This window comes from Diadema antillarum, unplaced genomic scaffold, assembly GCF_040938485.1.
Source record: "Diadema antillarum isolate AM-2024a unplaced genomic scaffold, OU_Dant_1.0 scf00000113, whole genome shotgun sequence".
Classification (NCBI taxonomy): domain Eukaryota; kingdom Metazoa; phylum Echinodermata; class Echinoidea; order Diadematoida; family Diadematidae; genus Diadema; species Diadema antillarum.
Genome location: NW_027271002.1, coordinates 84523 through 110778, shown reverse-complemented (window position 1 = coordinate 110778; position 26256 = coordinate 84523). Strand labels below are relative to the sequence as shown.

The 26256-nt window shown below is 36.6% G+C and overlaps 1 protein-coding gene across 1 annotated transcript in view; it reads right to left on the bottom strand.

Moving 5' to 3' along the window:
• Positions 1 to 3445, bottom strand: part of LOC139719668 (SID1 transmembrane family member 1-like) — a 60957-nt gene extending 57512 nt beyond the window's left edge. The window contains exon 1 of the mRNA XM_071631068.1: positions 3290 to 3445. Coding sequence (XP_071487169.1) covers positions 3290 to 3445 — 156 coding nt within the window. The remainder of the gene's footprint in view (positions 1 to 3289) is intronic.
• Between the last annotated feature and the right edge of the window lie 22811 nt (positions 3446 to 26256).

Sequence of the window (26256 nt, the reverse complement as noted above, 5' to 3'; positions counted from 1 at the left end):
GTCACATGACCATTAATGAAACCCAGTGCACTTTCTATCCTAAATGACGACTTCTCAAAAACAATGCATCCTTCCCCTCCATTAAATTGTGAACACATGTCATACTAAAATGATATCAAGTGATTTGACTTAAAACGTTCTTTCAAAACGAGTATGATGTTCTCATGTCTATGGCTGGTTATTATCAAATCAAGGGGTGATGTTAGTGAATGCGTGTTAAGAAACCGGAGTAAAAATTCATAATAGTATTATAATAACAAAATTTCGTAAGCAGTTGTATGAAAAGTATAACACCAAACATGGCATTAGACTTAGTAGATAATGCATGCTGTTTATTACCTTCAGTCTCACTGCATAAATCCTCTGTGTCAGATAATGCTCATTATGCAATGTGCATACTCTATTATTATCAGACAGATTTAAAGAGGTCCTACACATGCTGCATGATTTAAATTTTGACGTTTTCTGTTGCAAACAGCGGTCTCAGCGTTGCAGCGCAAGAGATCTATAGCGCCTTCGTGGTAAACAACCTCTTGTTGAACGCTTGTTTTCTTTTGTATGTTTTGTAAAGGTGCTGTCTATAAGCACACAGTGCCAGAAAGATTTGTTACTTTCACTGCACCAATAATAAATCACGGCGAAAAATTATAACTACAAGTCAGTTATAAGTCTCTTCCATAAAAAGAAATTTGGATTTTTTTTTCATAACTGAAAGTTATTGACTGAAAATTACGATAATAACCACAAAAAAGAAATACGATTATAAGTGGGCCAGAGTTATCAGAAATTTCAAAAATCTATCATACCTCTCGGATGATGAAACGAAACCTTGGCCACATTATTCTACAAAAGTCTTCTGGAAAAATGCTAACAATACAATATCCCATTTGTTTTGTGATCCCAAACTTTGTATATTGTAGAAGAATAATTGCTCTTCTAGAAAATAATAATTAAAAAAAAATCCCTCAAGATTGACTAGGCTGTTCTGTTCACCTAAAGTGAATACTCACATAATCTCAGGGTATGCGACTTTGTGTTTGTTTTTGTGATGCACGGTCTGTAGAGCCGGGAAATGTGTAAACGATGGTGGAAATAATGTGCAAACGCCTTTCCGGATTGTGGAAATTACATCAACAGGAAATGTGCAAAAATAACCCAGGGATATTTGCAAATGTTTTGCCGGGAAATGTGGAGATCATTTACTTCAACAATATCATGTATAGACTGGTAAACAAACTGGTTTATTGCCACTTGGTCTATTATCTATGGTCTACTTCCCAATTCGTCTAACACCACTACGTGGCTACACTTATTTGGTCTACTATTTATTTATTTATTTATTTATTTATTTATTTCCAGCAGTATAAGGTGGGAAGCCCCTTTCAGCACAGCTGATTTTCAAACGGGTCCGCTTGACATAGATATAAATTCATATAAAAAAACAACAGCGACAAATAAACATTAAAACTTGTACGACTTGGGTATGAAATCATTGTAAAAAAGTGACTTACACTCGAAAAATTAATATAATTCATTCAAATTATTTCAGTAGCAAAAGAAAAAAAATACAAAAAATGACTTATACAGTCGACATATTAATACCATACATTAAAATAACTGCAGTAATAGAAATAACCTGACAAAAAGACGATAGAAATATACTCAGAGAACTCAACTTAACACCTAACCAATATACTAATTACTAATTAACAACAACAAGAAATGCGGAATAACCAAAAGCGGAAACTTGGAACCGGTGACCAAAATAATAGTAAATAAAACAATACTTTACATAATTACTTTACTATCAATTTCGTCTAATGCCCGTTTGGTATAATCCTTACTTGGTCTAATACCTAATTTGTCTAATTATAATTTCGTTTAATAAACAGGTGGTCTAACTGTCATTTCGTCTTCTTAGATATTTTCCCACTTCGTCTAATATCATTTGTGACCGTGCACCACAAAACGAACATAAAGTCGCACACACTGATTTTAGGTGAGGACTGAAAATAAGTAAAATGGGTCAACCAAGCCGATCTTGACTTTTTCATATTTTCTGAAAGAACAGATCTTCTTTTACATTGTGCTAAAATTTGGTATCATAAAACGGGCGGGAAAGTGTGTTTTTTAGCAGTTTATCTCGATCATTTTTGGTAGAATAGTGTAATTAGGTGTGTCTTTAGAGTCCCTTTTTCACTTCTGAAAAACCTTGTACACTGGTCACTTTCAACTCTCATAACTTTCAAAAAGATAGTGCTACTGCTTTGAAAGTTGGTATTAATTATGGCCAGAATGTGTTAATGATGCATGCCTAATTTCATTTTAATTTGATAATTCCTTCATTGTTGTTACTCTGGTGATTTACTTTTTTTTGTGTGTCCCATTCATCGCACAGCCAGCACGGTTTGGTAAAAAATTAAGAGCTTGGAGCCTCTTTTCTCAGTTCACACTTTTCCTGAGTTTGTGCTTTCTTTCCAATATTATTCAGATTGGTTAGCAAAGTCCATTTGATTTGAGTTATACATCATTTTAAAGCTTCAAGTCTGCTCTTTCAGAATATATGGTCTTAACTAAAAATTCATGTCTGGCGACTTTTTGTTTGTTTTGTGGTGCAGGGTCACATTTGGTCTATTGTCAATTAGTCTAAATTTCATTTAGTCTATTTATCATTAGTCCATGGACATTTCGGCTAATCACCACTTGGTCCACTGCCCGATTTGTCTGCATTTCAATAGGTCTAATAGTCAGTTAGTCTACTCCCATTTCGTCTAATGCATGCAGTCTTGTTTACATTTTGGCAACCTCGTATACCGGGTTCCCGTATATTAGCTACCGCCACGGAAACCTGGTAATACCAGCTTCCCGTAAAGGAACGGGGTAAAGCATCAACAATCGAGCAGGATGGTCTCATCAGCATCAGGTAGGGAGGAACTTTGGTTGTCTTGTCACAACTCCAACCATTCCTTCGATCAAAATTCATGGTCCTCTGCTCTTAGGAAACTACTTCGGGCATAAAATGTGTAATTTCAAGTTTTGTGTTTTGAGGAATGTGCACGGACCTTGATGTATCTGACTTTTGTCATCTCTATCAACAAGTAAATGTTCTTTGACAGTAAGAGAGATAGCGTACGACAAATTGAGTGTATGGAATCTTACATAGCTTAATATTGTTTGCGCAAAATGAGAGTTTCATGGAAATCAATTAACAAAGAAACGTATTAGAAAATAGAGAAGCAGCCTTTCCTTGCATTATACCGTAAGGGCCAAGTGACAAGATAGATCTTACCTCTGAGACATTTTGTGTAAACTTGTACTCCACGACCGAAGCAGACGAAACGGTTCCGTCATAGATCTCATTAAAATTTGCGTTGATAGCAGAGGAGAACTGAGCACCGAGCTGTAACAGTACAGCGATACAAACTACAACCCGAATCGTTTCCATTTTGACTAAATTGTGTTTTAGAAAAGGAATTGAAACGATGATGCATGAAACAAAGCACGAAATTCACAAAACGTAGGTTGGCGAGAACGGTGGATCATTTATGTAGAAGACCTACAAGTCGGTACGTGTGGCTCGGACAGCATACCGGTGAGGACTGCGGACGATCAGTAAGATCGAATAGTAAAATAAACGCTTTGATGTGACAAGGAAGTGTTCTGTATATGGGAAATATCAAATGCTGCCAACAATCGGGGATCTCGCCATGCCGTTAGTTATCGAGCACGGAGGCGCCTCTAATTTCATGACCAATTGAGACTGCGAGTACTAATAACGTCTTGTGAAAATTGATTTCGCGGGATAAGTACAAGCGTCGATTGCTTTGAATATGTGTGCCGCTGTTTCTAAATGAGTCATAAGTCCATCATTCCCTGCCATAACCCAAAAAGGCATTGAATTCAATTCAATCTCAATTCAGTTCAATTCATTTATTTTCATCCTTCTTTATTGAAACATTCGTGTGTCACATTGTTGTTGTTATTGTTATCATTGTTGTTTTGCGTTTTATGTGACGAATTCTGATTTCGTGATAATATATTTTAGTGTATCGAAAATCTCAATTTGAAGAAATAAGTAAAAGTATCTCAAATCACGGCTTTCTGAGACTGTTTTTTTTTAACGGTTTCTTCTAACTCTTGCCTTTGAAATACGCTGTGAAAAACCTTGCTTATAATTTTGGCGAAAAGACGTATCTATATCAGATACCCTGTACATATTTCTGTAAGAAAAAGGTACGTTAATAAAAAGTGGTTATTGTAAAAGATGTGTTAAAGTTTGATACATGAAAATTATCAGGAAATGAAATTTGAACTGTATACAACATCGTGGAATAAAATCACGGAGAGCTTTGCACGGGACCGACAGGATGAGCAGCGCAGTCTGTAAAGTACGAGAGTAATCCATTTTGTGTACAGGGTGTTGCCTTTATGACATAAAAGGGGAAAATTACATACTGGCGGAAGCACAAGCTATCTTTTTTTATAACGTACTCTCATAAATATGACAGATGAACTTGCCAACTGTCTTGTAAAGTAATTAACCAATTGAGGTTAGTCGAATTTCAACCAGTAGTTCTGTTTGATTCTACATATTAAATGATTATATGATACCAAATGATTTGATACGAAACATATTTTCAAACAACGTATGATACTCTTTCGCTAATAACCGTATTTTTTCAACAGTTATTTTCTTAGCGCAGAATATATACTCTTCTTAAGTCTTAACTCACCCTGTACACCGTGTCAGTCTGTTTATTGCTTGATGCTAATTCAATCAACCAGTTTAACAGTTAGTGTTTATAAAAAAAGAAATAACTATTCGTCACAGAATGAAAAGTTATACCTCTCAAAATCTGTGCTTCAATATTTTAATGTCCGCAAAAGATACGCAATGTATAACAAATTCGCACTTGGATAAAGCAAGAAAACTGTATCTGTATAACTGTGCCGAAAGAAAGTATTGTGATGTTGTTCCTTTTAAGCATTCTCGTACGGGGGCAATTAAAGTCAGTACTTTATTAGTGGTTATATTAATTCAGTCATCCATCTGCCATGAATTTGATGACGCTTCCACGGACATTTTGATGTTTTTTTCCAATGTGCAAGGATCATAATTCTAAGATTATACGTCGATCAGAGCAACTACTCAGTTTTAATTGAGATGGAAAAGAAAGAGTATGATCTAATGATATAATCATGATTACGTTTCTCTGTAAAAGAAGACATTGCTGACATTTATTCTTGGTTTTTTTTCGAGAAATACAAAACAAACAATCTTTTGGAGTCAACAATGTTCCTATTACACAGCTCAGACTCTAATTGGTTGTTGTTCATTGCGCTCGTGGAATATAAATCTGTCTCTTGATAAATTCTTCATAAATCACTCTTTTGGCTCACATGACTACGAAAAGGTCGTGACTAATATAAAGCAGAGGTACTGCTAAAGCCGTTAGCTGAACGTCACCATAGCTGGTTTGTCATTTAATTATATATATATATATATATATATATATTATATTTCTTAGCTTCAAGAAATTTGTCATCTATCTAAAAATAAAGAATGAAGACACACACACACACACACACACACACACACACACGCAGAAATATCGATTTTAGAATAAAAAGCCGTACACCGTATGTGTTATATACGTTTAATATGAATTTGTGTTCAAAGTATCGTTACGCCCATAAACACGTAATGTGTTATTAACATCAATGGGGAAACGAGGGTGGGATTTGGGTATAAATTCTGTTTTTGCACTTCTAAATGAAATTCCTAAAGAAAAAAAAAACAATGCCACGGGTATACAAACACACGCACAGACAGACACACAAACTTAGTTGATCTTTGATGGCCTAGACGTCCTTTGTTAATGTTGTAGCTCATTTTCCGTTCGTTGGTAATCCAAAGTTAGCATACCTGTTTCCATCAATGGCAGCTGATGTTTGTTAAACATCGCTCTTGGCGTCTCATGGTCACTGTTACATTACCATTAATGGAACCCAGTGCACTTTTTACCCCAAAGAAAGATCGTTCAAGTCGACTTTACCTTCACTCAAATAATGTTTCCTCTTCCATTAAATTGCTAACACATGCCATACTAAAATGATAACAAATGATTTGACATAACACGTCCTGTGCGTGTCCTTGTTGTGATGTCTTTATGTTCATGGCTGGCTATTAGTGTAAATGACAATTTTCTGGGCATATATATATATATATATGATATATGCGTATTTACTTACCTTGTAAATGTTGCTATTGTACATTGTTATTGCTTATTTTTAATTGTCTTTTAATCAAATATTCTGAAGGGTAATGTTAGTGATTTTTAGTCATATACCTGCTTCACAACAAGGACATCAGCTGTTTATTACGCACCCTCGAAGCGGTCCTCGTATTGCGATGAGACCCAGTGTACCTTCTGTCCCAGGAAAGATCGCTCAAGTCGACTCTGTCTTTTCACAAACAATGCTTTCTCCTTGTCCATGAACACATACCATACTAAGATGATGACAAATGATTTGATATTACAAAAGAAAAACCTCTTTCAAAGACATAATGACCTTTGTGTTCATAGTTCTTTCTTAAAGTAAACATTTTTTTCCTAGCGCTGTAGAAGTGGTAATAATCCTGTCATTTTAGTTTTTAAGTTTAAATGGCTTGTACTATCTAATGTTACATTTATGATTATATTCATTATTTCACACATTAATCATTTTTTTTTCAGTAGTATCACATAAAACATCAACATTTAGATTAGAATGTATATGATTTGAATTCCTGAACAAAATATACATTGTGTTATTAAGTTTGCAAGTACACGTGTAATTCCCCGAGAAATAATGCGGGAGGACTGCCACTATACGCGGGTGCTTGAACACGTGCCTGGCAGCCCAGAAAACATACGTAGGCCTACACACGCACACACATATACACATTCACACACACACACACACACACACACACACACACACACACACACACACACATATACATATAATGTATTCAAATTAACACGGCGATGACACTATGTCAATAAAATGTGAATTTGTACATTTAGTATATAGGGAGATAATAGGTACGTTCATGTATTGATGACGATGCCATTTTTCAAGAGTCAAAAAATATTATCTTACTGAGTACTGTATTAGATGTCAAGGTGGAAAGGGAGGTGAAGACAACGAAAATTCAAGTCAAATGAAACCAAACGTCTTTATTTCCTTAGGGAACTAGAGGTTTCTTTTTCACAATAAATTTCAGTATACCCTATGTTTGTTTCATAAGAGTGTCCTCCAATCTGTTTTATTTTTCTGCTCAATTTAGTGGTTCTGTGGACTTGCAGAAAAGCTCAAACTCAAAGTAATGGGAGTAATCAATCAAGCAAATAAGATGATAGTTGTCACGAGGTGTAAGGAGCTGATTAACATACCTGATTTAAATATCTGGCACCCTCTTCAGTAGGGTTTGAAGGGAATTCATCAGTTAGGCAGCAATCAGAGAAACTCGCACTCAACTGAATTGAACTCCGGATGAATAATCGTGTATATCTGAAAGATTGAATAGTGATCAATCACATAATCAAATTTATTGACATCATACCAGTAATGCTGAACACGTCTGACAGACATAGACTGCCAAGAATGAAACAGGAATAATAAGACAAGAAACATTATTTGGCTGTGATTCCAAGATATGCTACGGAACATGAAAAATGGAAAAAAAATTGCGTGTTCCCTCGCCATGTCTTTTGTTTGCAATAGTCATGTTCATATCACAGAAACATGCAAGTTATGCTGAGTCGAGAGGAAGGTGTATTCCAAGCTCTTTTGTTAAACATTTCAGTACTTTAGCAATGATCGACAGATGAGTTCATCTCAAGAATATTGGTTTGGAAGATTTTTTTTTTTTTTTTTTTTGGTTGGCGTTCCCAAAAAATCTGACGAAAAATAGAAGAAGAAATCGTTACAGCATATGGAATGTTTCTAGATACTCCTTCACCGCAAAAGTGATGTTGAGAGTATCATAAATAAACTCAAATCAACATGCATTTGGATTTCAGGGCCCTTTTAACTTATATCACGGAGGTTCGAGAAATGGATTTCCAACTGGCTGTAAACACTCAAAGAGCCGTCAATGAAAAAGAATTCCACAGGTGCATTTGTGACTTTGATGATCGGGGTTCGATGCCGCCGAGCGAAGAGATGATTCATTTGGAAAGCTAACATAATGTCGGCTATATTTTGTTTGTTTTTGTATAAAAGAAGATTAAATTTCAGCTAAGAATAAGGCATGTGAAAAAGAGAGTAACTCCTGTCCAGGATTATGTCAAAAAGTATAAATCTGAGCTGTACGTTGTAAAAATATTTGAACTGCACCCTTACCGGTAAATCGATTTTATCATCTTTCCGATCATTTCCGACAAATGAAACTGATATGGTATAATCTTCAAGTGTAGCTCTTTATTCATTTGTATGTTAGATAAGTGTAAAACATGACAAGTCGGTTTCATTTAAATCCTTATTTCATCAATTTTTGTGGAATTTTTATTCGTAAATCGCTGTGACTGTACTTTTATGTGCAGCTCATGTTTCATGAGAAGAGACAGCGAAAAGTAATTACATGTACCATCATAAAGACATACCTTCCACTTAGGGTGACGAGTCATGATGCAATGCCACATGAATCAATTGTCTTCCTATCTGTGAGGCAGTTCCAGTTTAGCACATACCTCAAATATTTCTTAGTGGCGGCATCAAACATGGGATCAAAGGGAATAACACTGTTGTTACTCCATCTCTTGAACCTTCTTTACCTTTTATTCTTAATCGTTCAAAATCTATAGAATCAGATAAAACTGTCATTGATATGAGTAACAGCTGAATAGTGTACAATTTGGTAAGAGGTGATTTGACTATGAAAGCCTTTATCAGTAACGTTGTTTCATGAAATCAATGATTCATTTCAATGTTAGGTTCCAAATTTTGAGCAAATTTTAATCCTCTGTACAAAACTTGAACTTTACCAAGGAGGTTCGAGAGATGGAGTTACAACTGACTATAATTATTCAATCAGCTGTCAGTTTTCTATGGATGGACAAAACAATTCCACAGGTGCATTTGTGCCTTTGATGTTCGATGCTTGAAGCCGCCATCTTTCTGAGCCATCTGAAGATTCATCTTAATGCCCCAGTCACATAGCACGGATGCTCAAGGATCTACGCGGTGATCCGGGAAGATCCGGGGACGTCCGGGGAGATCCGGGGAGATCCGGGATTTTGGTATGACTGTACACACGGTATCAACACGGCAGCTACACGGATAAGGCCGGAAGAGCGCGGCGTCTACACAGACAAACACGGCATCTACACGGATCAACACGGCAGCTACACGGCAGCCACACGGACCACCCCGGATTACTCTGCCAACACGGCAATCCCCGGATGACGCCGGATGTTTTTGACCTCCAAAAGTTGCCGTGTTGGCCTCCCGGCGTCAACACGGATCTCTCCGGATCAGATCCGGGGTGGTCCTGGGTGATCCGGGATGTCTATGTGACTGGGGCATAACGCTAACATAATATCGGGTATATGCTGCTCGTTTACATATCAAATACAATAAAATGATAAAGCATGTAAAGCAAAAGTTAATTCCGTTCGAAAATATGTGCAAAAGTGTAAATCTGAGCTGTATTTTGTGAAAGTGTTTGAAATGTTACGCTCATGGAAAGCCGGTTTTATCACTTTTCTCCCATATGGAAAGGTTGTCTCTATTAATACACACAGAACACGCGCGCGCGCACCCTGAACTATAACCTATGGAGACGCACAAGCAAACCCCGACATACTGTCATTAATGCAGAAATATCATAAAGTAAGTAATATCCATGGACTTGTGGCTAGCAGCCTTCCAGTCTTTGGACATTTCTCTATAGAATACTAAAATATTAGAAGATAAATTGACTTCTAATAACGTCGGACTGGCTGCTCAAAAACAGCTTTGTGAGTTTACTTCAGAATAACTACCCCATAGGATTGTACACACTTCATCAGTATTTGCCGTGTGATGCAGTGATACCTCCCTAGTTGAAAGGCTCTATCTCCGCAACCGAATAGCACATGAAGCTGTGGTTTCTACCATATCACGCGCCAAAAAATTCTCTATCATATATGTCAAACTCATTGTGATTGGATTGTACAATGTAGGTCTTGTCGGAATTGGCAAAAAAACTGAGAAGGTCCCGTCCTCAATTCAATCACAATCAGCGACACATAGAAGCTCATTATCACATGAAACATGACATCACTGTTTATTTGTGGCTGCCTTTGGACGAGTTATGATTTCATATACCGTGAGTTACAACGTAAATTGGATATGTATTTCTCATTTCTAAGTTTCCTGAAGTCAGCGGTGAACCCTTGTATTAACTGACCACCTACTGTACCAGTTATGGCTTTATGGGCCCGAATTACAAATGAAACCATGGTTTAAACCATGGACAAAAACCATGGAGCGCCAAGTGTCGCATGGAATATTTCGTTACGAAATTGGTCATTTCGTCGACAAAATGACTGTTTCGTTAACGATATTATCATTTCGTGGACGAAATTTTCATTTAGCTACAAAATGCTGTCATTTCGTTACAAAATAATCATTTCATCGACGAAATGACTGATTTCGTGACGAAACATTCCGTGCAACACTTGGCGCTCCATGATTTTTGTCCATGGTTTAAACCATGGTTTCATTTGTACCACCTTCGTAAATTCGGGCCTATATGTTGCTGAGAAGATATAGAAAACGGGAATTTTCTTCTTCGATGATGTTCGATAATCTTATCTTTCTCGGCAAGCACATTATACGGAGAGTGCACCATTGTGTAATGGGGGTGAACGTGTCGAGGTAACCGCGAGTCGAGCATAAAGCACAATGCAGTGCAGTGCTTCTGGAACTTCCGGTGGTCAACATTGCAACATGATTGGGAATCTACACTACATCAGCTTTCAGTTTCTATTTGTGCATCTTACAGAGTGTACTTGGGTTTTGCTATTAATTTTAGAGTTGCTGCACACTACCTTGTTTCTGCAGCATTTTACCCATATTCGACAATGGACCAGTCCGTATCACTGCTGTGTGCAAGACGTGTGCGGCAGACCGTGTAGGCTCATGAATAATTCAAAACGTGCACCTTCGCGTTCCGTGTGTGCGGGTGGCGTGCACTCTCAGCAGTAGAATGATTTTAGTAGACTTTTGACCAAAAACCTTTCCATACGTATTCCGCCAAATGAAACTGATATGGAATCATCTTCAAGTATAGTTCTTTATGAATTAATATGTCAGATTAGCGTACAGACACGTACATTCGAGTAATTGTGATATCAGCAATATTTTAGCAAATAATATTTCTATTCGCGCACCCCCGTGCCTTTATACCATTGTCTACCGCCCATCGTTTGTAAGGAGGGATAGCGAAAAGTAATAACCATCGTAAAGACATATCTTCCATTCAGAGTGACGAGTCATGATGCAATGCCACATGAATCAATTATCTTCCTATCTGTGAGACAGCTCCAGTTTGACACATACTTCAAATATTTTCGAGTGGCGGCTTCGAGCATGGGATCATAGGGAATAAGACTGTTGTGACTCCATTTCTCGAACCTCCTCGGTTAAACAGTACGCATGATACGTACACGGCATTACAGCCAGTCTCAACTAAAGCCTCACCAGCTAGGCAGTCCGAAAGTGTCAAATAAACTATCAGCAACGTAGGTCGAAAAACATTTGCAACCATTTGGACTTTCAACTGGTATCAACTGGTATCAGCCGGTCCCAGTTGACTCCATTAGACCCAACTTGTATCAATTTAATACACTTTGCTTTGTTCAGTCTTTTCAATGCTTTTATTGTGCCGAGCAGGGCACAGAAATTCACGCCAAGCGCTTTGTGCGGTCAGGCGCGTTATGTTTTATATTGTTAAAAAAGTGTATGGGTTGTTCCGAGTTCAAAACTGAATACGCAGCGCTTGTTGTTGATTTAAGTTTGTGTGTTCGCTCTCGCGATGGATTTATTCTCATGAATTTCGCGGTTCTACAGTCCACCACTGCATCCTAATCATTTAGAGCACTCTAGAGCTTGGTCATTGTCCCCCCCCCCGCCCCATTCTAATGGTCATCCGTACCTCATGCGCGTTCCAGATTTATCGGGAATTGGGAATATTTTCGGAGCTCAGAGTGAATGACACCTCTACGATCTCTTTGACAGGTATGTGGTCTATATGGTAAGCCTATGCTCTATAGTCCATGGGCCAAGAGCCGAAAAATGGGTTGTTGGTACCACCCGAGGTGGCAAAACCTTTTTGGTGTCATTTTGTTTGTCGGACATAGATACGCTTATCAAGCTATGATAGCATTTCCAAATGAGTAGCTTAGTCATAATAAATGAATTTTTAACCAATTTGGTCTCGTTTTTATATCCCTATACTTCTGAATTGAAACTAACCGCTATACAAATACGAGCACTGCCTTCTGTATGTCCACAGGTGTTCTGTTGTAAATGCGGTGCGCTTAGTTTTCATTCAATGCAGCGAAGGGAATATCCAAAGTGTTATGATGTCCACAGCTGTCACGCGGTGCACTTAGTCTTTATCTAGAACACTGTACCGTTATCATATCTAAAGTTCCTAATTAAAGGGATTATCTATACTGTTTTTATACCACCCTCTCAACAAATACATCAGTTTTAAACAAAAATCACTCTGTTCATTTACAACATCATTAATTATAATGTATTGTAGTATACCGGTACATTGTTTTTGCATAATCTGTCATTGTTGGATGGAAATAAAGCGACATTGGCGTGGTATTAGCGTTTTCAACCCAGGGTTTTCACCGAAAAATGATAAATAATTGAAAAAGACGCTAAAATTCACGAGAAATTGCTTTTTTGTTGTTGCTGTTTTTAGATAAAGGGATATACACTGTATCATAAGCTTTGGATATTCCCTTCGCCGTCTTGAATATTAGACTAAGCGCTGTGGACATCATAACCCTTGGATATTCCCTTAGCTGCCTTGAATAAAGACTAAGCGCACCGCGTTTACAATAGAACACCTGTGAATATACAGAAGAGAGTGCTCTTCTTTGTATAGCGGTTGGTCTCGATTCAGAAGTACAGGGATATAACAACGAAACCAAATTGGTGTAAAATTCATTTACTATGACTAAGCTACTCATTTGTAAATGCTATCATAGCTTGATAAGCATATCTATGCCCGACAAACAAAATGACACCAAAAAGGTATTGCCACCTCAGATGGTACCAATATCTGGCCTGGCCCATGGACTACTAGGTGTGTATGCGGTTCATACATGTAGTCATTTATTAATTACCACCTACACATTCATTGTGTGTGTGAGTGAGTGCATAATAAGTTATTCTGTTAAATAACTTGATTTCACTACAGAAAGAACATTAATGTATGGGTATACATAGAGGCAGCAAAGTCCCCCCCCCCCCCCCCCCCCCCCCGCCTCCAGTGATATGCCAGTGTATAAATGCATGCATTAGGCCTAGTTCCAGGAAGCTTCTTACAACCCAACGTGTGGAAAGTTCCTTGGACGGTTCAACTGTATGTTCAAGATGGAAAAAGTTAATCACAATTTTGAAGGATTTTCAGATATCTGTTAATATGTTACAAGACAAGACACGGAAGCTCTCTGAAATACATGTTAAATCATTGTACGCATTACTATTTACGTTCAGTACATGTATCTCTTTTTTCTTTATCAGACATGTCCATCTGTAGAAATCGAACCCTGGTCATCAAGTTTTGGAGGCAGACGCGCTATAACGACTAAGCCATATCATCAAGATCAAAGTGTAAGTGAATATGGTTCTCTGTTTATTGTATGTACCACGATAATACCGTGAAATATACTATTCTGGAAACATTCTACAAGTATGTTACTATCAAGGTATATGCTTCATTTTCTTTTTCCTTTACAACAGTGATATCAATGTACATTAAAAACGAAATCTTATAGACACGCACACATACATACAAGCATTTCACACAAACAGATGTAGGAAAAATCCTATTTGATTTCATTTGATTTGATTAGATTTGTTTTACTGGTTCCTGTATTATCACTGTACATAAACATACATGCATATTATGTAAACATTGGTGGTGTCATACATGATTCTATTATAAATAAACATAAGTTGTTTGGGTATTTTTTCTTAATTGTCTTTACAAAGTGCCACAAAATGTATCAGCAATAGAATGAATAGTACAAAATGGCTAACAGCTTAAGCGTAGCTTGATTTACATGCAGCCTTCGTACATGATACATATTGGAAGAATAGGAGGGAGCGACAACTGGCGTAGAGAAAGGATACTAGAAGAAGAAAAGACAAAGGAAGGGAGAGCTCTTTCTGCTTTCACTAGAGGTTCACACGATGTACAGACAATACGCATTCTAGGATGTGCACAAGAGACATACACTCATGCTTACATGCACACATACCTTACACAAACGTACGTACACAAACTCAAATTAGAGCATGCATTTATAAAAGCAGTCAAAATGCCAATACTGAAAGAAAAAAAAATATCGGTCAAAGTTCTCTCGTATCTAACAAACAAAAATGCATGCACGATCAATTTCTTGAACAAAACATTCCACGGTTACACACCAGTGGCAGCACTCAGCATAAACACGAACAGAATCAATGGCTGTATAGGGCAATGTAATTATGGTTGGAAAGAGGATTGGTATTGGTCATTGAGGTGCTTATGCTTTTTCAAGCAGAGACGAAGTACGAACACGACGAAAGCAATTGCTAGATGAACAGTTTACAATCAGTTTTATCTATATAATATTCATTCCGCTTTCTGTTAGCAGGGTGGTATAGCCCATTCAGCTCAGTCGGAACTGTTCTGTCAAGAAGCATTGCAACACGAACAGAAATACAATTTGAGTTAAAATAACTTACAGACACATACACAAAATAAACAAATGCCATCCACCAGTACCAAATGGTTTTACACAAGCAAAACGAAATCTTTGCTTTCCCACACTACATGTGCAACTGACTACCGTCTTGGTATCAATCTTCCTGGAAGTGAAAATCTTTTCATGATCATAGATGTGTAAATTGGAACAATTTTCTGATTTCATTCGAAAAAAATGCTACCTCCGTATGAGGTGAACAGAAATTTAAAAGCCTAGCCCCCCCCCTCCCCCCCACCCCCCCCCCCCAAAAAAAAAAGATACGGGAAATATTCAAAATGCCAAAACGGAGATTCGCCTCCTCACCAGTACACACACACACACACACACACACACATACCCACACACACATACCAATACGCATTACACGAACGCACACTCGTACAACAATGCTTACAAATGATGTCTGAAGTCTTTAAATTAAACCTTAGGCCTTTTGATCAATCACATGTGTTTGACGAGCTTTATTCCTGCAGGGGCTAAATAATTTTTATTTTCGAGTAAGTCAAGTTGTTTTTGTTTGTTTTTTATTTCACCGCTTTCGTTTCTTCTATTATTATCTCAATACCTTTCACACGTTAAAGAGACAATCATCATTAAAAAGACATTGAACGATATCCTGGTATCGTTACTTTATTTCGAGTGACTTTGGGCCGAATCTGGCTAATGCAACTCGTGCATTCTTTAGGGCTTTAAGTTATTCAAGATGACTGCCAAAATGGCTGTCAACAATTGAAATTCCAATCTGAATTTTAGATTTTATTTATATTTCTTTATTGCCTTCTTTATAAAAGCAGGGTAGACCCATTCAAGCTGCAAGGCCTACTTTCCGAGGGAGCCCTGCTGTAACAAATCACATTTCTGATACAATGATGAATATAACTAACGTATACAAACATACACAATTACTATATATATCACAAGAGTGGAGAGCCTCGTAGATAGATAAAGGGAGAGAGAGACAGAGAGAGAGAGAAAGAGAGAGACAGAGAGAGAAATACATGTACATGACTATTGTGCTAAACTTTCAAAGAAACAAGGATATAACTGCTGCTAGTAATCACCTGGATGTTGCTGTGTATGAAAAATATTGTTTTTATATTCGGCCTTGGGTTTAGCTAAAGCGTTTAGGTAGATACAGTTGGTGCATGGAGACCGATCTCGTAGAGTATGGATTAGCTCGCTGGAGTAGAGCTCGTCTTAAAATATTCGGGAGCAAAGCTATTCACAATTTTATACAAGAATAAATTATAGATATATTCCAGTCTGTTTTTAACGGATTGTAACTTCAAAGAATCTAACATAATTTGAACAGGGGGTATAAGTCGCATCTAATACTAAGCGACAATATTTGTTTTGACACCTTTGTAGCCTCATTAATCCTCATTAAGTAAGCCCCGCGCAGTTGAAAAGCAATCAATATATGGAAGTACCGAAGGGAAATACAAAATAAAGGAGTACTGGTTTCGGCAGACAGTGCTTAATCCTTTGCATACGTATAAGAGATTTCATAATTTTCTTAACAATATCATTGATCTGAAAAGACCTATCTAAATACTGATTTACAATAACGTCTAAATACTTAAATTTGGTTACATTTTCTTTTAATCTGTCTTCCATTCTAATCTGTAATTTTACTAGTTTTTCTTCCTTCTGAAAGAAATTAACATAACTTTAGTTTTGTCGGTATTGACAACTAATCCATTTTCATTTAGCCATTTACATAAAACATATACTACTATATCATTCTATGAATGTGTTTGAACAGCCTGTACTCTATATCCTAAGGAAAAAAAGAAGGTTGTGTCGTCTGCGTACAATGGAATATTCGTACCAATATGAAAAGGCAGATATCTTATGTCATCAATGTGCATACAAAATAAAAGCGGGCCCAGTATTGAACCCTGCGGTAATGAATATTTCCTTATAAATGACAAGCAACTGGATATAAATTCATGGCCTTAACATATTTTGAGGGTGCTAAAATCTGAACCTAGTCAAGGCAATAGCAACTGTTGCATCTTTCAACGTTTTGAGAAATTCAAATTATTCTGCATAAGCGGCAATTCTTTTTTTATATCAATAGAGAAATATTGTGATCTTAGGTGAACCAGTTGATTGAACCCAGAGCGAAAGCATTAATTCACATTTTTTACGAAACAAATCATTTGAGGGACTTTGTCAAATCAGCCAAAAATAAATGACATCCAAAATGGCCGCATGTGGTGTTTGTACGCGTATCAAGATCTACATACCCGAGAGCATACAGATGCTTTTTTTTTTACCATAAAATACTAAAAATAAAAGATTTGTATGTGTTTCAACATGGCCAGTTCATGTTTAATTATAACAACAACTTTTTACCTAAAATATTTCACGACTCATCATCGAAACAGTCATGTACATAACTATCCCACGCGACGATCCGACGAATTCCATCTTCCATTAATGAGAACCGCACATGCCCAAAATACATTTCTTTATACCGGACCCAGACTTTGGAATAATCTAGGTAATAGCTTAAAAGATTCCCCCAAATTCGTCACATTTAAATACAAATTCAGAAAACACTTACCCTCTACAAATAATTCTACATAATTCAAATTACTTCATGCTTGAGCTTTCATCTGTCCTGATGTCGCAGCACTTTACGTGTTCTGTATGCAGGCCTCTCTTCTTTCTTCTCTCCTCTTCCTTTCCTGTCTTTTGTTCTTCGAAGACTTGTATTGTTACCGTCTTCTCTCCTCTCGGTACTGTCTCGCGTCTTATATGTGTGGGGGTAATTGAATGTGTGTACGAGTGTGCTGTCCTTGGGTGCGTTTATCAACTCCTTTTCTCGGCAGAAACAGGTTTTCCAGACAGCTTTCAGGGAATTTTTACGAGTTGATAAACGCAAAGCTGTTTTGAAAGCCCTTTCGGAAAGTCTTTTCGAAAGGGTGCGTTTATCAACTCTCCTTTTCTCGGCAGAAACAGATTTTCCAAACAGCTTTCAAGGAATTTTTACTAGTTGATAAACGCAAAGCTGTTTTGAAGCCCTTTCGGAAAGCCTTTTCGAAAGCCGCAAATTTGTAGCTTTCCAAACAGGTTTCCTAAGCAGGTTTTCAGAAATCTGTTTGTAAAAGCCTTTTGAATTTGATAAACGCAAAGCTGTTTTGAAACGGCTTTGTAGTATTGTACCGCAGTTACGGACAATGCACGCCTTATATGACCTCTTTTCACGGGTCAAATTGCGCAATGCAGCTGTGCAGTGATAGGCCAGTTATCGTGTTCGCGAAGAGTTGATAAACGCAACTATTTTGGAAGCCGTTTCTAAAGGGCTTTGGAAAGGGCTTTGGAAAGCCGTTTAAACAGGGGAAAGTTGATAAACGCAGCCAAAATCTCATGCCGCCGCCACTCAGAAATATTTGAAGTATGTGCTAAACTGGAGCTGCCTCACAGATAGGAAGACAATTGGTTCATGTGGCATTGCATCATGACTCGTCACTCTCAAAAAAAGATATGTCTTTATGATGGTAATTGCTTTTCGCCGTCCCTTCTTAGAAAACAAGCGGCACATTAATAGTACAGGGCTTTAGAAAGGGCTTCGGAAAGGGCTTTGGAAAGGGCTTTGAAAAGGGCTTTGGAAAGGGCTGTGGAAAGGGCTTTGGAAAGCCATTTAAATAGGGGAAAGTTGATAAATGCAGCCCTTGTCATATATTCCCGGTACACGTGGTTTAGTGAACAGTGTCCGGGCATTAGCATTGTTATTCTATTCTTATTTTTTATTTTTTCCCGACCTGCATATCTCAAAATAACTACATGTATATCTTTACAAATGACTGAAATAATCTATATCAAATACAATAGCTATAAAAAAGACCTCAAATAATCTATCATCTTATAATACTCATTATTTATCTAGCTCGTCCCACAAGCTTTGCTTTTTAGTGGATCACTATTTCCATAATCGAATTTATTTTCCGCACGTCCACGAAGTATATATGCATTGTTCCTCGTAATCTCTCTCATTCTCTCTCTCTCTCTCTCTCTCTCTCTCTCTATATATATATATATATATATATATGTATATATACATATATATGTATATATATATGTCACCGCGTATCACAAAACGAACAAAAAGTCGCACACACTAATTTTGCGTGAGGACTGAAAGTAAGTGAAATGGGTCAACCTAGCCGATCTTGACTAATTCATATTTTCTGAAAGAGCAATTTTTCTTTTACATTATGTTAAAATTTGGGATCATAAAACGGGCAGGAAAGTGTGTTTGTAAGCAGTTTATCTCGAAAATTTTTGGTAGAATAGTGTGTCTTTAGAGTCCCCTTTTCAATTCTGAAAAACCTTTCAACTGTAATAACTTTTGAAAGGATAATGATATTGCTTTGAAACTTGGTATTTATTATGGACAGAATGTGTTAAAAAGGTATATTTAATTTCACTTTAATCTGATAATCCCTTCATTGTTGTTACTCCAGTGGTTTACTTCCTATTTTATGTCCCATTCATCGCACAGCCAGCACGGCTTGGTAAAGATTAAGCGCTTGAATAGACACTGTACCTCAGAGCCTCTTTTCTCACTTCACACTTTTCCTGAGTTTGTGCTTTCTTTCCAATATTTCGATAGGTTAGGAGAGTCCATTTGATATGAGTTATACACCATTTTAAAGCTTAAAGTCTGCTCTTTCAGAATATGGTCTTAACTAAAAATTCATGTCTGTCGACTTTATGTTCGTTTTGTGGTGCAGGGTCATATATATATATATATATCTATATATACATACATATATATGCGTTGTTATATAATTTATCTCGTATACTACATGAATCTTTTGCAAATGTTTGAACAATATCATTTCATGACATGTATACTTTGTACTATGTTTTGATTTTCGTTGATTGGAAATAAAGTATGATTGAATTGAAGAAGATTTATATTAACATTACACTAAGACTTACTTAAACAAGATATCACTAATAGCTTTATTTCATTTTTATTAAGTAATGATATAAGGAAAAGTAGATCTTATTCCTTTTTAGATAGTTCTATGGCGCACAAAAGTTCATTCAAATTTCCACTCCACGGAATATTCCACATTTAAAGAATGGTGGTCACACTAATAATCATTGAAAAAAAAAACTTTTGAATCAGAACATAAGAAGGGTTTATCAAAAATAAAGATTTGTTGCACAGTCGTCAGTAACTATTTTCTGAAAAAAATGCCAATAAACAATTCAACTAATGGCGATATAGAGGAAGTAAGTGATCACATTTTTGCAACCATATTCGCAGTCATCTTTTTATGTCTTTTATCATAAGTCATGAAATCAATGTGTTCGTGTAGTGTGATGCTTCCGCTTTTTCTAGAGGAGAGGTCGTGAACAACATTTTAAATATGCCTGAAAGCATGCTATGAGGCAAACGCTATTGGGATTTTTTGGTGCACATTGTCGTTGCGGCTTTTTGGACACAAATATGGCTGATTTGACAATTTCACGCAACTAGCCCTAATCTACACCTTCAAGGATTCAAGAGTTGCATCAACCAGATTCACATTTCGATTTGTCTCGAAAGGGCGCGTTGAGCGGAGTATGCTCGATGAACGTACCCATTCGAGACAACCATGGAGAGGGGGGGGGGGGGGGGGTGAGGGGGGCTAGTCTCGAATGTACGCGTAAGCTAGTCTTGGAGACCAGCACTTTTGTCTCATCGTATCCATCCACCACTTATCCACTTTTCATTTATTGTTATTGGTTTTTTTTTAAACATTATTTACTTATTCCCTGAAAAAATTTGCATTTGACGTACCTTAAAAGCGCTAAAACAATTGATTTGCGGGATACTTTCACAAAGTACTTTTAAAGAGGTCTAGTGGGAAATTTGGGGAATCTTGACAGCACGCGTTTCTTCAATGAAATGATTAATAATTTCACGAGCTACCTCACATCCGATCTATAACAAGTCTTACCACCATTCACCACGCTGCCAAACTATACGTTTGACAGTTTTATATTGTATACTTTGGCATTTTTATTTTTTGTGTTGTGTTGACAGCTTCTACACTGCTCTATCACGTAAAAAAAGAAAAGAAAATAGAATAAAAATCCACTGTAAAATGTCTTGAGAAGTAGCCTTTTCATGTTTTTGGAAAAATTGTCACAAGGCCTAATTAATCTCAGAATTATGTGTTAACCTTGGTAGCTTCCAGCAAGCCCTATCAGATAAAACAATCAGAATCAATTACAAGTAGCATTTGTGTGTGTCTGTGGGTTTGAAGAAATTGCCACACAGGGATCTTGCAAAAAAATCTGGTATCTAAGACTAGCTTACGCATACACTCAATACTAGCCCCCCCCCCCCCCTTGTCTCGAATGGGTGCGTTCATTGAACCTCCTCCGCCCAACGCACCCTTTCGAGACAACGCACCCTTTCGAGCATTGAGCGCGCCGCACCCGTTCGAGATAAGCCGGTTAGATACACCTTTTGTTGTTTCTAACCGGCCTCCACCTTCTTCAGGAGTCCTGAAGAAGGTGGAGGCTTCCGAAAATTTGAGTTGCTCAATAAACTCATTCTTTCTTATATATTGGCGAAATAATGCATTACCGGTTTATTTCTTGATTCTTCGTTTATATATATATATATATATATATATATATATATATATATATCTATGAGTATATGAATATAAGAACGACCCAAGTCCATGGAAGACCATTTCGAGTAAACTAAAAAAACTTCATATCTTTTTTATTTGTCCAATAATATTCTATTTAACTGTGATGGGAAGGCAACATTGTATATACGAATTAGAACATAATTATATTATTATGACAATTAACATTTTCATTCATTGTGGAGAGGCCATTTTGTGTGGTGGACTTGGGTCGTTCTTTGATTCATATGTGACCGTGCACCTCAAAACGAACATAAAGTCGCACACACTGATTTTGCGTGAGGACTGAAAATAAGTGAAATGGGTCAACCTAGCCGAACTTGACTTTTTCATAATTATTTTCTGAAAGAGCGGGTCTTCTTTTACATTATGCTAAAATTTGGTATCATAAAACGGGCAGGAAAGTGTGTTTTTTTAGCAGTTTATCTCGAACATTTTTGGTAGAATAGTGTGATTAGGTGTGTCTTTAGAATCCCTTTTTCATTTCTGAAAAACCTTGTCCACACTCTTCACTTTCAACTCTAATAACTTTTGAAAGGATAGTGCTACTGCTTTGAAAGTTGGCATTAATTATGGGCAGAATGTGTTAATGAGGCATGCTTAATTTCAGTTTAATCTGATAATCTCTTCATTGTTGTTACTCTGGTGGTTTACTTCCTGTTTTTTGTCCCATTCATCGCACAGCCAGCGCGGTTTGGTGAAGATTAAGCGCTTGAATAGACACTTTACTTCAGAGCCTCTTTTCTCAGTTCACACTTTTCCTGAGTTTGTGCTTTCTTTCCAATATTTAGATAGGTTAGGAGAGTCCATTTGATTTGAGTTATACATCATTTTAAAGCTTAAAGTCTGCTCTTTCAGAATATGGTCTTAACTAAAAATTCATGTCTGGCGACTTTTTGTTTGTTTTGAGGTGCAGGGTCACATATACATAATATTCTGCTATAGAGGTGAGAGATGGATGAGAGAGGACGCTATTACATGAATGTAAGAACGACCCAAGTCCTTCATTCTTACATTAATTTAAAATTTAACTCATTCATTTCAGGCACTTCCGGGGGTAATTGGGATTTATCATTTATACACAAGATGAGTTCATGCATAAGCTACAATTTCCCATGTCAAACTGAATTTGGCCAAAAATTGGACTTGGGTCGTTCTTATATTCAGGTCTTCAATATATATATATATATATATATATATATATATTGGAACATTTTCCGTACACGGGGTCTTGATTTTCTCGTGATTTGTTCTCGAAAATGTCTTTAAATCCTCGTCTTTTGCGGAAGACCTCTTCAAGGTGTGCGTGATGTGCGCAAAATCTTCATGAAACCCCAAACAGATCCCGAAAATTTTTGGAAATGTTTCGCGTAATCCACGAAGTTCATCCGATCCTTTTACAACATAACATCAAACTATTCGCGTACCTTTTGAAACATTCTCACGAACGTTTGGCGCAGGTTTGGGGGCAAATCCGCACCCTTGATATATGACCTTTTTAAAGCTCTTCATTTTCCGCAAGTCAAAATCGTAGCGTATACATACACATATCAGACACCTAACACTAACCCTAGTGATAAACGAAAAACAAAACAAAAAACGAAAAACAATCCCCCCAAAAAACAACAACAACAAACAACCCCCCCCCCCCCAAAAAAAAAAAAACAGCAAAGAGAACGAAATGTTTGATATTAAATAAAAATCACAGAACATATTTCAAATGACTTTTATATGCGCTAAGATTAAGATTTGAAACAGAAGATAATGTGGGGAACCTGCAAAGATTACTATGTTCATGCAATATTTCTTGTCTCCAAGCCATTTATGCAGTTACACGGGGTAGACTGTGTATCTGTGATTTTTTTGAAAATGTTACGTTCTGAAAGTCTACGCGTATGTGAATGCAACCAAAAATTGCCTTGATTTTAATTGGTTGGTGACTTACATTTTTTGGAAAAGGGAAACCTAGAGTATACTGTTGATAACATTAGTACATTTGTACAGTATTCCATACATTATAAAAGGCTATTCATGTAAAATGAATTCAAACCACCAATCGGCTGGATATCAAACTGATCTTCAACTTTCATAGGCCTGAGCCAATTGATGTTGAAAAGGGAAATTGTAGCAAAACATTTACAATTGAAGAGTTTGTTTGCAAAAACCGATAAGTCCATATTTGCCAAATGGAGATATTTGCGATTAAAGGTCAAGAAAAATAAAGAGAATAATAAGAAATTTTTTGCTTCTTTTGACCATAACTTCAAAAATATGCCTTTATATGTAGTGACCAATATATCATTTAAAAGGTATTATTTTGTACTTTATAACAAAGATCGTACTTCAAAATCATATATATATATATATATATATATATATATATATTGTTTTTAGCATAGCAAATAATGACAGTGAGTCGTGTGTTAGAATACAAACAAACAAACAGCCAAACAAATAATTAATGTAAATGTAATAAAATGCATTCCAAGAATAAGAGCATGTATTCAGTAAAAAAGATGTCTTTATTCATCAATAAAATCTTATCATTTATGAATAATAATCTTCAAACTCATGATTCTCTAAATGCGTTGTGTTTGTACACACATACATAAAAGTAATGTCAATGGTGTAGAAGGCAGTTTCATACAATATTATAATGAAAGTCCAGGGCTGCACACTAACCCATTTTTTTTTTTTTAATTACCAGTCCGACCTGTTGTTGTCGGACCAGTGAATACCCAGCTTTTCCATTTTTTTGTAGTTCTCTCTGGACAACAAACAAACAAACAAACAAACAACGAACACGGATATGCAGAAAACTCCAATAGATGACTTGCCTTAATTCATGCAACGCATGGAAAATTTATCCTATTTTATACCGATTAATCAAACCTTTGAGTAATCTTTGCATTTGGATTACACAAACATATGGATATTTATATTGAGAAGGAATAAAAAAGAAACCATTTTTGAAAAAGAAGAAAAATCTTATGAATAAAAAATACAAAGATTAGAATTCCCCCCTGCGATACATATTGTATGGATTCCAGGTATCCATGCAATATGTATCGTCCTACGATACCTCGATCCTATTTTTCGATCCTGCTCTCAGCCCTAAACGTACTAATCCACAGAAATTTATTCTCATCGGTCATTCGTTTGAAGGGAGGTTTGTTGATTCCGACCACCCATTGAAATGTACCGGATCGCAGTCTGATAAATCCGACTTGTGTTGGTCAACTATAAGGTCAGTGTCAGACATTGCTCGCATGATCCTCATTGGACGATCTTGCGTTATTGGATCATGCATGACAAGTCTGACACTGACAAGATAGGTGACCAACACAAGAAGAATTCATCATACTGTCATCTGATACACTTTTATGCCGTAATAAATATTTTACTATATCTTTTTCATGTAAACTTTAAAGGGGATGGCTAGTAACTGATAAGTGGGAATCAGTGGATATGCTGTGGGATGATAAATCCAATTCTTGTGGGATTCCTTTAAGAGTACATTATATATCTATTGTTGCGTGAAAATTGTTTGCTACAGAATAGTCCCATATTCAAGTAAGGTGCAGTTTAATGTATCCAGGTTATCATGCCTGTACAGTGACGGGGCGATCGGGAAGCACTACTTGAATATGAGACCATTCTGAAGCAAATAATTTTCACACAACAATACATAATGTACCCTTAAATGAATCCCACAAGGATTGAAACAATCATCCCCCAGCATTCCAACTGATTCCCACTGATCAGTTACTAGCCATCTCCTTTAATGCAAATGGGATTCTTTCTTATAGTTGCTGAACTAGTCTTTATCCTGATTACGAACTTCCTAATCTGTTATTATTCCTATGGTATTTTTTAAGGTCTTTGATGTCGTATAACGTTATGAATTAGACCGAAAAGAACGACATCGAATATTGATTTTATATCCCGCAATTTTCATGTGCTGCCAGAATTAAGTGAAAAAAATTCATTTATTACTACAGCGTACGTGATAAAATTATATTCTCATTAATTTACACGGACAACATTGTTATTTTGCTGTACGGGTGTAAGGTGAATTTTTAAGCGTGAATTCCATTCCTTTAACGAAAAGCCGAATATTCTTTCAACATTTTTTTTTTAATCATTGGGAGGATAAGAACCTACCAGTGTCATCATATATTATGTGAGAAACATGAAACAAGTATTTCACGTCAACTTTTGAAAAAGGAAAATACATCTATAGACTATGAATTTCATTGCCTAATTCGTCATTTACAGACAGATTTTTGGCAGCAAATAAAAAAAAAATCAGAGTCATAATGACGTCACATGATTTTGATATTAAGTTCAATCAATCTGAATCCCCCTTAAAACCCCAAAAGTCCGTGTTATTGCAAAAGAAACTACTGAATATATATTTTGGCGCACTTTGATCTCATCGCTTCATTCTCATCCAGCTGTTTCATTGTAGATCTATCGATGGATGGTGTAAGTGACGCTGAGCTGCTCCAACTCACTGAGGCGATTGGAGACAGTGATAGACTACCTCACCTTGGAGA